A 14,213-nucleotide genomic window follows, 5' to 3' on the forward strand; every position below is an offset into this window, starting at 1 on the left:
CAAAAAACAATGGAGCCTTTAACTTAATATTTTGTTGCACAACCAGTTATAAAACAGTCACTGCTAACAAACTATTTTTGGAAATCTCAATGACACTTCTACACCAGTCCACGGGTATTTTATCCCCCTCCTTGTGTGCAAACTGCTCCAGCTGTCTAAAGGTACCGTCACACTAAGCAACGTCGCCAGCGATCTGTGACGTTGCAGCGTCCTAGGGAGCGATATCGCTGTATTTGACACGCAGCAGCGATCAGAATCCCGCTGTGAAATTGCTGGTCGCTGCTAGAAGGTCTGCACATTATTTGGTCGCTAGGTCGCCGTGTATCGCCGTGTTTGACAGCAAAAGCAAGGATACCAGCGATATTTTACACTGGTAACCAGGGTAAACATCGGGTTACTAAGCGCAGGGCCGCGCTTAGTAACCCGATGTTTACCCTGGTTACCAGCGTAAAAGTTAAAAAAACAAACAGTACATACTCACCAGCGCGTCCCCCAGCCTCTGCTTCCTGACACTGACTGAGCGCCGGCCCTAAACTGAAAGTGAAAGTACAGCGGTGACGTCACCGCTGTGCTGTTAGGGCCGGAGCTCAGTCAGAGCAGGAAGCGGACGGCAGGGGGACGCGCAGGTGAGCATGTACTGTTTGTTTTTTTAACTTTTACGCTGGTAACCAGGGTAAACATCGGGTTACTAAGCGCGGCCCTGCGCTTAGCAACCCGATGTGTACCCTGGTTACCCGGGGACCTCGGCATCGTTGGTCGCTGGAGAGCTGTCTGTGTGACAGCTCTCCAGCGACCAAACAGCGACGCTGCAGCGATCGGCATCGCTGTCGCTATCGCTGCAGCGTCGCTTAATGTGACGGTACCTTAAGGTTTGAAGCGTGCCTTCCACAGACTGCAGGTTTCAGCTCCTTCCACATATGTTCAATAGGATTTAGATCAGGACTGATAGAAGGCCACTTTAGAATAAATGCTTTGCTCTTAGCCATTCTTGGTGTTTTGAGATAGTATCCTGTTGAACCCATGACCTGCAACTCAGATCAACCTTTCTGATATTGGGCAGAACATTTTGCTCTAGAATTCCTCGAAAGTCTTGAGATTTCATTGTACCCGGCACAGATTTAAGACCCTGTGCCAGATGCAGCAAAGCAGCCCAAAAACAACACCAAGTCTCTTCCATGTATCACAGTAGGTACAATGTTCTTTTCTTTGTACGGTTCATTTTTGCGTCTGTGAACATAGAGCTGATGTGACTTAACAAAAAGCTCTAGTTTTGTCTCTGTCCTAAGGACAATCTCTTACAATCTTTTTAGCTTGTCAATATGTAAATTCCAGTCTTGTTTTTTTATGATTTGCTTACATGAAGTCTACTTTGGCCAAGACAGCAACACATTGTGCGATCTGACACTGGTGCACATTGAATTTAGAGTTCATCTCTAACATTTTAGGAAGTTGTTACAGGCTCTTTGGTTAGCATTTACATTATCAGTCTCTTCAATGTGGTATCAATTTTCCTCTTGTGGCCACCTCCAGGGAAGTTAACTAAAGTTCCATAGACCTTAAACTTCTAAACAGTATGTGCAACTGTGGTAACAGGAACATCAGAGATTATCTTATAGCCTTTATGTTTAACATGTTTGTCTCTAATTTTCTTTCCAATTCCCTGAGACAACTCTATCTTTAGCTTCTTTTGGTCCATGTTCAGTATGGTACACACTATGATAAACCGCACAGTGGCTAATTTTCACCCTTTAAATAGGCAGACTGACTGATTACCAGTTTGTAGACACCTGTGATGCCAATTACAAGAGACACCTTCGTTTAACATGTCCCTATAGTCAAATTATTTTAAATTGTTTCTAGAGGTACCATAATTTTGTCCAGCCATTGTCATTAGTTTTTTTTTTTACTTTTGCTTCTATTTAACCACAATTAAAAAATAATGTCTGATTTTCATTAGTTAATATCCAATAAATTTAAATTGAAAATTACTATGGTCAGTTTCAAGTTATTTCAGTGACCATTGTGGGTTTCATTACTTCAACCCCTTTATGACCTTGTGATTTTTAGTTTTTGCGCTTTCCTCTCCTCCTCCTTATTCCAAGAGTCGTAACGCTATTAGTTTTCCAGTTTTCCATCCACATAGCCATATGAGGGCTCGATTAGCACGGCACGAGTGGTACTTTTGAATGACTCCATTAATTTTATCATATAATGTACTGGAAAGAGGGGAAAAAATTAAAAAGTGTATTGAAATTGCAAAAAAAAGTGCAATTCTACAATTGTTTTTAGGGGATTTTTATTCACCATTATTTATTAATCATTTAAACCACCGGATGGTCTGCCCCTCAAAAACACCCACATAAAACTAACGTTGGGGTGCTTGAACATACACAAGGACACGTTCTTTACATGGATACTGCACATTTTACTTGCTATTCATGCATGATCGTTTATCTTTCAACCCGTCTGATCCTCACTTTATGACTTCACACAGTGCAGCTTATTCTGAACCAGTAAACCTTGATTGATTGACATATAGATATTATGAGGTATTGTCACTTCTTATGAGGGGACCATCCAGTGATTTAAATAATTTTATATACATATGTTTGTATGATACCTTTGACCATTGTCATGTTTTTACATTTTGCTGCCTGGATACTTGTCCTATAATTATATATATCCTACTGTCCTTGATGTAGTCCTCTTTTTTGGTATCTTAATCTTCTACCAGTCACTAATCTATCTACCATTTTTGAGATTTGCTATACATTAATAAACTACATATTTTTTAATTATTGGGCTCACTAAAAACTTTTTCTTCATTGTTGCTCTTTTGGAAGATTGCCAAATATTCTATTGGATCAAAATATTTTTTTTTCCCAGCACTGTAGGATTAATCTCCCAATTACTATACATCATTTTGGGTTTATGGTATTTTGTCTATATATACACAGTATACACACTGCTCAAAAAAATAAAGGACCACTACCTCCCTCCTTTGTGCAAGTAGGAACAGGAGGAGCAGTGCCAGAGCGCTGCAAAATGACCTTCATCAGGCCCCTAACATCCATATGTCTGCTCAAACTGTCAGAAGCAGACTCCATGAGGGTGGTATGAGGGCCTGACGTCCACAAGTGGGTGTTGTGCTTACAGCCCAACACCATGCAGGGCGACTGGAATTTGCCAGAGAACACCAAGATTGGCAGAGTCGACATTAGCGCCCTGTGCTCTTTACGGATGAGAGCAGGTTCACACGGAGCACATGTGGCAGATGTGACAAAGTGTGGAGACTCTGTGGAGAAGGTTCTGCTGCCTGCAACATCCTCCAGCATGACCGGTTTAGCAGTGGGTCAGTAATGGTGTGGGGAGGCACTTCTTTGGAGGGCTGCACAGCCCTCCATGTGCTAGGCAGAGGTACCCCAACTGCCATTAGGTAGCGGGATGAGATCCTCAGACCCATTGTGAAACCATATGCAGGTGTACTGGGCCCTGGGTTCCTTCTGATGCATGACTATGCTAGGCCTTATGTCGCTGAAGTGAGTCAGCAGTTCCTGCATGATGAAGGCATTGGTGCTATGGACTGGTCTGCCAGTTCCCCAGACCTGTATCCATATCTGGGACCTGTATCCATATCTGGGACATCATGTCTTGTTCCATCCACCCACACCACGTTGCACCACAGACTGTCCAGGAGTTGACAATTGGTTTAATCCAGGACTGGGAGAAGATCCTCAGGAGAACATCCGCCGCCTCATAAGGACCATGCGCAGGTGTTTTAGGGAGGTCATAGAGGCATGTGGAGGCTACACACACTACTGAACATCCCTTCCTTGTCTTGAGGCATTTCCTCTTAAGTTGGATCAGCCTGCAATTTGATTTTCCACTTTGATTTTCAGTATCATTACAAACACAGACCTCCGTGGGATATTAATTTTGATTTACATTGATCATTTTTATGTTTTGTTGTTCTCAAAGCATGCCACTATGTAGTGAATAGGATTTGCAACTAGAATATTTAATTCAGTGATATCTAGGATGTTGTATATTATTGTTCCCTTTATGTTTTTGAATAGTGTATATATACATATACACACACAGTCATGGACGAAAGTATTGGCACCCTTGAAATGATCTTTTTGCTACCTCACAACCTGGAATTTCAGAACATGCCTACAACTGTGAAAATTTGGTTTTCTTTTTATTGTGAAGGAAAAAACAAAATAAAAAAATATTACTATAAAGTAATATTTAAGTGCATAACTATTCACCACCCTAAAGTCAGTACTTTGTAGAGCCTCCTTTTGTAGCAATTACAGCTGCAAGTCACTTTGGATAAATCTCTATGAGCTTTCCACATATTGCCACTGGGAATTTTGCCCATTCCTCAAGGCAAAACTGTTCCAGCTCCTTCAAGTTAGATGGTTTCCTCTGGTGAACAGAAACCTTCCAGTCTGAAATCTTCACGTTTGGGCTTTGACTAGGTCACTTCAAAACATTTACAGGTTTCCCCTTAAACCACGCGAGTGTTGCTTTAGCAGTATGCTTTGGGCTATTGCCTTGTTGGAAGGTGAACCTGCATCTCAGTATCAAATCACTAAAAGATGGAAACAGGCTTGGCTGAAGAAAGAATATCCCTGTATTTCGCACCATCCATCTTGCCCTCGACTCCGATCATGTTCCCTGACCTTGTTACAGAAAAACCCCACAGCATGATGCTGCCACCATGTTTCACTGTGGGGATGGTGTTATTGTGGAGGTGAATATTGCAAGTTCCTGGTACCTGAGCAACAAGAGGTGAGTATGTCTTTTTTTTTTTTTTTTTTTTTAAATCGCAGCAACAGCAAATGGGGGCAAATATCTCTATGGAGCATCTTATGGGGCCATAATCACCATTTGTGCAGCATTGTATGGGGCAAATATCTCTATGGAGCATCTTATGGGGCCATAATCAACATTTGTGCAGCATTATATGGGGCAAATATCTATGGAGCATCTTATGGGGCCCTTATTAACCTTTGTGCAGCATTATATGGGGCATATTTTCATATGGAGCATCTTATGGGGCCCATCATAAACTTTATGGAGCATTATATGGGGCGTATTTTGTATGGAGCATCCTATAGGGCCAATCATGAATCCTGATTCAATATGGATATTCAAAAACACTTAACCTACTGATGTCTCAATTATTATTACTTTTATTGGTATCTATTTTTATTTTTGAAATTTACCAGTAGCTGCTGCATTTTCCACCCTAGGCTTATACTCGTGTCATTAAGTTTTCCCAGTTTTTTGTGGCAAAGTTAGGGGTCTCGGCTTATACTCGGGTTGGCTTATACTCGAGTATACACGGTATGTGGTAAAATGAATAGTGTAATTCAATTGTTCACCTCCTCCCGCAAAAAAACAAGCCCTCATATGTCTATGTGGTCAGAAAGATAAGAGTGATGGCTCAGAAAGAAGGGGAGGGAAAAAACAAAACCACAAAAATGGAAATTGGCCCCATTTGAAGGGATTTACAGAGTGGAGGTTGTGATAGCTGAAAAAGGTTTCACAACACCATATTAAAATCCATAAATGTGTAAGGAGTAATCACTGTACTTAAACCTGTATATGCGTTTCTCCATACTCAACTTACCATGCTGTCAATAACCAATAAAGTGCCATTATCCTGTTTATTGAAAAAAAAGGGTTTGGATGTTCCTGCACAGCCGATAATGCGGACACACAGCTTCCCAGAGACATTTTCTGGCCAGAATGGAGCACACTGCAGTAAACATGAAACACGAGCATAAAAAGAAATCATTATCCAATGTAATTATTAGTTACTTAGCAATATCATCATATCATCACATCATATATCATATCCTCCGGTCTCCCATTTTTTTTTACTCATTAACCATAGCATATGACAAAAATAAATCATACATAAGTACGGTATTCAACTGCAAATCATTTCTTTTCCATCTTTTAAACACATCTTTTAATAAAAACAAACACATGGCATCATAGGCTATGTGCACACTTCGCGGTTTTTACCGCGGATCTGCGGCGATTTTGATGCTGCGGGTCCGCAGCAGTTTCCATAGCGTTTACATTAACATGTAAACCCTATGGAAACCGCAAACCGCAGTGCACATGCTGCGGGAAAAAACGCGCAGAAACGCAGCGGTTTACAACCCGCAGCATGTCACTTCTTTGTGCAGAATCGCTGTGATTCTGCACACATAGGAAAGCATTGATCCGCTTACTTCCCGCATGGGGCTGTGCCCACGTTGCGGGAAGTAAGCGGATAATGCGCGGTTGCTACCCGGGGTGACTCTCCTCCAGGCCCTGGGAAGCATAAATAGTGTAAAATAGTGTAAAAAAAAAAGAATTAAAATAAAAAATGATGCTATACTCACCTCTCAGCGCTGCACGCGGCCGTCCCCGGTCTCAGTTGCTGTGCGAACAGGACCTGCGGTGACGTCACGGTCACATGACCGTGATGACGCCGCGGTCACATGACCGTGACGTCACGAAGGTCCTTCTCGGCACAGCATCTTTGGAACCAGACCGCCGAGTGCAGCGCCGAGGAGATCGCGACGTCAGAGGGTGAGTATAACCAATTTTTATTATTTTTAACATTACTATTGATGCTGCATATTGCTGCATATGCAGCATCAATAGTATAGGCGGAAACCCGCAGCGGAAACCGCAGAACAAACCGCGATAAATCTGCAGGGATAACCGCAGCGGGTTTGCCCTGCAGATTTATCAAATCCGCTGCGGGAGAACCCGCAGAGGTCACACGCAAAGTGTGCACATAGCCTAAAGGAGTATTGTTAAACATGTACACTGCAGGTGCCTGATGACAATTATTATGTAGAACCAAGTTAAAATAATTCTTGTGCTTAGTGGTGAATAATTGTTTCTGAGCAGACTAGAGAACTACATGCTAATAAGTAAACACATTTTATGGATGGGCTCAAAATGGTAGATTTGTGAAATAACCATGATACCTCAGATGACGCAACGTAATGCCACTTCATATCTGGCAAAGACCCGTCTGCTTCAATTTCTCCCACCTCAAGCTCCAGTCCACACTTGTTGACAAGGGTATAGAATGGGGTCAAGGTAACAATCCTTGTAAGATTAAAACTGCTCATTTTAATGTTTGCTCCAACCTTAATAGGGAACAAAAGAAAAAGAAATGTGACAATAGAAATGTATAACAATCATTACTTTCTTATTATGGCCAGAGTGCACCAAAGAAAAAAAATCAGATCATCAATAACAAAGCTCTTGATATCAACTTTGCAAAACTAAACTTGATGGAAATTGTAGGTCAAGAGAACGCTTTCTTCTACTCCTATGCAAACTTACCAAATATTCCATTTTACCGGCAGGACACTTCACACAACCATAACTTCCAACTGTATCCAGGGAAAATCCAGATGACCATGAACTTGTGGAAATACACAGCTGGATCTACAACATGGAAGAAAATACATTTCAAGTTTTCAAAATGAATGAATATCGTGATACTTTAAATAATATTTACTGGTGGTAATATTGTCACTTTGCCATTGGTGAAACACACTAGTGTAAGAAGAGTCACTTTGCAAACATGTCCACTAAATAAAAAGAAAAAAAAAAAAACCACAGAGGACCATTCACCAGTTTTAGTATGTTAAATTGGCCATATCACGGAATAGTGGCTGCAGAGATGAGTAAAAAAATGTTTAAATTTCTCCTCTCCTTGGCAGAGATATTAGCTTGTAAAGTTTAGATTCTAATTTACATTATTAGAATTTATATATAGCGGGGCTTGTATATGCACATAGAAAAATTTGCTGCAAATTAGGATCTAAAACCATACAGATCAGAAGGAGACAAATAAATTGGCACTCATACGCAGAGTTTGGTGACATTTGTGTAAGCGCTTGGGTGCTTACAGCACCTGCAGGACCTGCGTGACATCTTCAGTCACGTGATGCTCACAGTCATGTGACGCTCACAGTCATGTGATGATGCTGCGGCCAAGTACTGGAGGAAAGCGGGACCAAATCCTATGTGTTTCGGAAAGCTATCAGTTTCCATCTTCAGGGATGGTCCTTACTGCATATTGGTTAGTTTATATACCCACGGGGGTGTCAATTATTCAAATGCAAAGAGTTTAATTTCATTATTAAGGCCTCTTGGTTTCAATGTGTCAAGCTGGAAGATTCACCTGCTTTCAGCCCTTGACATTTCCTTCATAAGATCGCCTTTGCGCCAATGTTGCTTAATGCCTATTATATCGATACCATTTTGTGAGCCCCCATGTACTGTTGCAAAATATCTTGAAAGGGGGTGATCAAACTTTTTTTGCAATATTAGGCAAGTGTTTGTCATTTCTTTTGTTCATGGGGGGTTTAGTTCTTCCCACGTACAGCTAATTGCAGGGGCATTTAATAGCATAAATGACCCCTTGGGACGAGCAAGTGATAAATCCCAGACTTTATCACTTGCACGTCCCAAGTGGTCATTTATGCTATCAAGTGACATGGGAATATAATCTGACTGATATGCAGTAAGGACCAACCCTGAAGAAGAAAACCGATAGATTTCCGAAACGCGTAGGCTTGGTCCCACTTGCCTACCGTACTTGGCCGCATCATCACATGACTGCGAGCGTCGCATGACTGAAGACATCACGCAGGTCCTTTAAGCACCCAAGTGCTTATACGAGTGCCGCCAGACTCTTATATTTAATTTAAGTTGATGAGGCATTGTTTTTATTATGTGTGTTTGATTTTATGTGTTTTGTACATTAATAAAGTTATAACATTTTATCCAAAAAAAAGTTGACACTTCCTTGATTCAGTATGCAGTTTAATAACTGCCCTTTGGATCATTATGTTTAATATTTGAATGGAGTGTTGCCCATCCCTTAGCTTACGGTGATGGGCTTGGGTTATATGCTTACATTCTGCATATGAGTGCCTGTCACCGGCCGAGACAGTGCTCCAACTTTAAAAAAGCCTTACAGCCAAATACATGGCTGTCTGCAGTAGCAATTATTGGACTTGGCTAATCTTGCTTGAAACAAGCCAACAGGAACCAAGTACTCCAAAATAGCACGGACCTCCACACAGTATCCTCAGGTAAATCCCCGCTTGTCCACATTCCAACCTAGAGTGATCTGTAAGTATCTATCAACCTACTTTAGGTTATTACTAGTGACACCTGTGGTATATTAACATTTTAACCTTTCCCTAGCTTTCTTTGCCATTGTATTTATATCACTGCATATCAGTGTGGGAGGAGGGCGAGAGATGACAGCACTGTGAGATGAGATCTAGAAGGGTTTGTAATGATACATAACACTGCTCAGTTGTATCTCTACACATTAGCTGCAGAGAACAGAGAGGAGATGGGTGTATTCTTTTTTACCCTGCATGACCCTACCTTCTTATGATTAGTCAACCTCATGCAGGTGAAGAGGTACATGTCCCCCAGAGACAAGTCTCTGGTAACACCCAGTTTAACTTAAAATAAATTATAACCAAAACTTTACACGCCGATATCTCTGCAACGGTGATGAGAAATTGAAAAATAAAAGTTACACTTTACGCAACTCTACAGTCACTATTCCATGATTTGACCAGTTTAACATGCTAAAATCTGTGAAAAATTTTCTTTATAAGTAAGGAAACAATTACTAAAAAAGTGTTCAACATGGCATATAGCTTACAGTATCAGGTTGTCATCAGTACGGAGAGTGAAAGACTGGCTGACTAGCTAATGTCGTCTACTAAAAGCCTGCCCGATCTAAGGATATACACTACTCACAAACAGTTAGGGATATTTGGCTTTTGGGTGAAATTCATGGAAAACAAAAAAAAAGTTCATGCTACAGTGATATTTTATCATGAAAGTAGGGAATTTAGGGAATTTATGTAGAAGCATGCAATGGTGATTTCCCCATCTCAAACAATTTATTGAAACAATAGCCAACTACAGTGGTGGGTTTACCCCAACAAAAAATGTAAATGTCTCAATAACTTATGTGGCCTTGAGCATCAATTACAGCTTGACAACTACATTTCATGCTGTACACAACACAAGTTATCTGCTGAGGTATGACATCCCACTCTTGTAGAAGGTTGACCCTCAGGTCAGTGAGGTTCTGAGGTATAGAGTTATGAAAATCTACTACGCAACTCAGTTGATACCATTGATTTGCTATTGGATTCAGGTCTGGAGAAAGTGCAGGCTACTCCATTTGAAGTACCGCAGTCTCCAGCAGCCGTTCAAAATGATGTGACTTCGAAGAACTGGAGCATTGTCGTCCAACATGATGAAATTAGGCCTGTGTTGTTCATACAGAGGCACAGTAACTGGATCAATGAGGTTATTCAAGTAATAGGGGCTTGTCACTGTAGGGCAGTTCTGTATTGACTAGACACACATGCCCACACTATCACTACCAAAAGCTTGTCTGGTGACCAAAGTGGCTGATGCCTAATGCTCTCCTAGACATCTCCAACTTTGTTAGCGGCTATCATTTCTGCTCAGCGTGAATTGATTTTCATCAGTGAACAGCACTGAAGCCCACTGGTACCTCGTCCAACATAGATGCTCCCTGGCCCATGCAAGACGATAACGCTTGTGCCTGGTGGTGTAGTCAGGTACCCTTGCAGGTAGTCTAGCACGCAGACCACACTGATGTAAACCGTTTTGAATGTTCTGAAGTGACACTTGGATGCCTCTCACCTTCCGTAAATGTTCCTGGAGTTGTGTGGCATTCATCATCCTATTCCTAATGACATTGTTCACAATGAAGCGGTCATCAGTGGACGATGTGGTCAGTCTCTTTGCAGCTCTGTTGCAAACTGCTGATGACACTGTGACACTCAGCTCAGTGGCCACTTCTGTCTGAGAACATCCTGCTTCAAGCCTCACAATGGTGAGATAATGCTATCAGTTGTTGTCTTGGTCTCAATGTCAAAATGTGACCAGCATGATGATGAGGACTGTTTAATACCCATTCTAATTGAATCACGAAATTAGTTGGGCAATTCATGAATCAAGCTCCTTGCTACAGAATAGCAAGTTGATCAAAAAGTGCTGAAACACTGAACAGTTGGACATGTGCATTCAAAAGTTAATTCACATGAAAAGGTTAGTACATTTTAGGTTCATCCTGAATTTACACCCGATAGCCAAATATCACTAACTTTTTGTGAGTGGTGTTCATTGGTTCTGACAGAGAAAGGGCTGGCTCAGCTATTAAAATTAGTCAGTCAAGCAAACCTCTTAAAGGGAATCTATGTCTAGGTATTGTGAGGCAGTGACAGGTGTTACCCTACATGCGAGGGTTGCTATGTGTCCCGCAGGATGCGCATAGATGCGTATTAAGACCGCTGGAGTGCATTGCAGTCACAGGCATAGCTGTGATTGCAGTGCAAAATAAAAATAAGTTTGGTTTTGGGCAAGCTATTTGTCCAAGGCAGATTTAAGAAAACCCGGCATGGGCTTTTACTTTTAGAGCAAACTACAGGATGGTAGTGGGGCAGTTCGCATCCTCCATTCCGGGTCTTACAAGTGGTCCATTGCCACAGATTACATTTAAAAACCATGCAGCAAAGGGTTGGATGTGTCAATGCTTGTTTTGCAAGCAGCGGAGCAGGTGGCATTGCAACAGCCGGCTTGAGCGAGGTAACAAAGAGTCAAGAGAAGCGAATGCCTGGCACCCCTCAGCGTGACACGGTGGTGCAGTCGCCCACGGCAACAGGTCTCTGTTACGGTTTGTTTTGACACCTCGGCTGCGATCCGGAGGATACCGTGTGCTTTTTGTTTTGTGTGAGTTTTTGGACATTAAATACATTTGCTTTGAACTTTCCTGGGTCACTGCCTTATTACTGCACGGTGTGGACACCGCTGCACTACAGTATTTACTATCTCATTTCAGAGTAGCATGTTTGGGCAGAGACCCAGATTTCAGAGATTTACCAGATACCGGGTTGCTTGATGTAGTTTAGATAAAATCATTGTTTTATCTGCTGCAGATCTAGCAGTTCTGAATGTGGAGCTGTGAAACCCTGCCCACATCAATGGTAGATATCATTTTGCGTATACAGTGCATAGGCAGAAAGCTGTCACGCAATGTTAGAGGCGAGGTTATACAGAGCTCATAAATATGAAAGAATAATGACAGCAGGTTTACTAATCCTCTACTGATAATCATCTGCAGACAAAACAGTGATTTTTTTCAAAACTACAATAAGCAGCCCAGTAAGTGGCACAGGTAACCCCTTAACCCCTTGAGCTTTTTTCGGCTTTGCGTTTTCGTTTTTCATTCCCCTCCTTCCCAGAACCATTACATTTTTATTTTTTGGTCAATATGGTCATGCGAAGGCTTATTTTTTGCGGGACTAGTTGTACTTTTGAACGACACCTTCTTGGTATAACCTGGCATTTTTACATGGGTGTGTGAACTTTTTATACCCACGATAAAACACAATAAGAACACATCTAAAAAGTAATTTTTATTTTAAAGTGAACACCATTGAATGTAAAAAGAAGTAAATTATAGTACCTTGTTTTTGCTGAAGATGTTCTTCTTCTTGAAAGAGAAAAGTATCACATCTCTGTAGTCTGATGGGTGTTTGACATGAATTTCTTCTGCACGGTACTGCAAGATGCGCGATGTCTTGTTAATAATCCAATATGGGCTAAAAACAGAGAGCACCATGCGGTTTCCAATGCGTTTAACGTGCACAGATAGATCTACCGACATAACTTCAGAAGTGTCAGCCGTGAAACATATAGGGAAAAATTCAGGAAGACCATCATGGACCCTGAAGTGGCCACTCCAGTTTCTGCCCTGATATTTCACTAGGGTAAGCTCCATGATTTCACCACTGATGCGAGAATTCAGGACATCACAAGAGCTTCCTTCTGGCAACAAGCGGGTTTCTGCTGTCCCCTGAAAAGTGTAAAACTAGATGAATTAAAAGATTTAAAATATTTTAAGACCAGGACAGAGTAAGATTGCAGAGTAAGACAATCTTATTACAGCAGAGAAAGAACGAACTGTCACTATGGAGAACTCTTACCCATGGTTCATTATTGCATTATTGTATAGAAATAGTGAATAGTACCATTGTATGTGTTTAAATGTTTTTTTTTCATGCTTTTTTGGGCTCTCTCTTTACGATTCCCAATCCTTAAAAAGGTGGTTTATATCTTTTATACCCACTTAATAATCCAATACCAATCAGGTCCAATTAATTGAATACATTCAATATATTTTACAGTATATGTGACTATTGGGTACCGATATATTTTGTGGCTATTTAAAAACAGAAGTGATACAGTAGGTGTTTAGCATAAATTAACTTGGTATTGTGGAACGTCGTACCTCTGTACTTGCTGTTACCACATGGCATTAAGTAATTATGAGAATGTTACCTCAAGCAGGTATCGCAGTGCATAGGGTAGAAGGTTCCTAATGGTCAATGAAGGGTAAAGATGAATAATGTAAGCTGGATCCCAGTCCTTTTCTCCATGGCTGGTGATAAAGTTGATTTCGTCAGGTACTGCAGTGCAATTCACTATTAGAGGCAGAAAGTTGGTCTCTGTGGATGGACACTGAAGTGTGCACTGAACCTCACTGCTCCTGTGCAGCATTTCCTTCCACATAATGTAGGTTGTAGACTCGCTAAACTGCCCAGCAAGGACACCCGCTGGCTTCAAGAACAGTTGGCACCTTGGAATATAATTAAATCCCCCAAAAAACAAACAGAAAATGATAATCAAAGCATGAAAGACTTGAGCAGGAGTCAATTACATATTTTTAGATCAGTGAGTTATTTTTTTATTACCTGTGGTTTACTTAGGCTAGTTTCACAATAGCATTTTGAGGAGCTGCGGACTTCCTCCCTGAATCCGCCTACTTCTGCATGCGGCCTGCATACCTATCTTTTACATTAGGTACACAGGTCGTGCGGCTGTATGCGGATGCTTCCGCATGCGTCGTTTTGACGATGCTGGGAAAAAAAATTTGCTACCAGCTACGTCCTACGCTGGTCGCCGCATCGTCAAAACGACGCATGCGGAAGCATCCGCATACAGCCGCACGACCTGTGTACCTAATGTTAAAGATAGGTACGCAGGCTGCATGCAGAAGTAGGTGGAGCTAGCAGCGGAGGTGCGGCCAAGGGCGGGGCTTCACGGAGGAA

The 14,213-nt window shown here is 41.5% G+C and overlaps 1 protein-coding gene across 3 annotated transcripts in view; it reads right to left on the minus strand.

The window, feature by feature from the left end:
- VPS13C (vacuolar protein sorting 13 homolog C) overlaps window positions 1-14,213 on the minus strand; it is a 391,739-nt gene that overhangs the window by 87,685 nt on the left and 289,841 nt on the right. For all 3 annotated transcript variants that reach the window (XM_077264165.1, XM_077264166.1, XM_077264167.1), the window contains 5 exons: window positions 13,444-13,741; window positions 12,569-12,958; window positions 7,369-7,473; window positions 7,005-7,169; window positions 5,642-5,770 (listed from right to left, as the gene is read on the minus strand). In XM_077264165.1, coding sequence (XP_077120280.1) covers window positions 5,642-5,770; window positions 7,005-7,169; window positions 7,369-7,473; window positions 12,569-12,958; window positions 13,444-13,741 — 1,087 coding nt within the window. The remainder of the gene's footprint in view (window positions 1-5,641; window positions 5,771-7,004; window positions 7,170-7,368; window positions 7,474-12,568; window positions 12,959-13,443; window positions 13,742-14,213) is intronic.

This window comes from Ranitomeya variabilis, chromosome 5, assembly GCF_051348905.1.
Source record: "Ranitomeya variabilis isolate aRanVar5 chromosome 5, aRanVar5.hap1, whole genome shotgun sequence".
Classification (NCBI taxonomy): Eukaryota; Metazoa; Chordata; class Amphibia; order Anura; family Dendrobatidae; genus Ranitomeya; species Ranitomeya variabilis.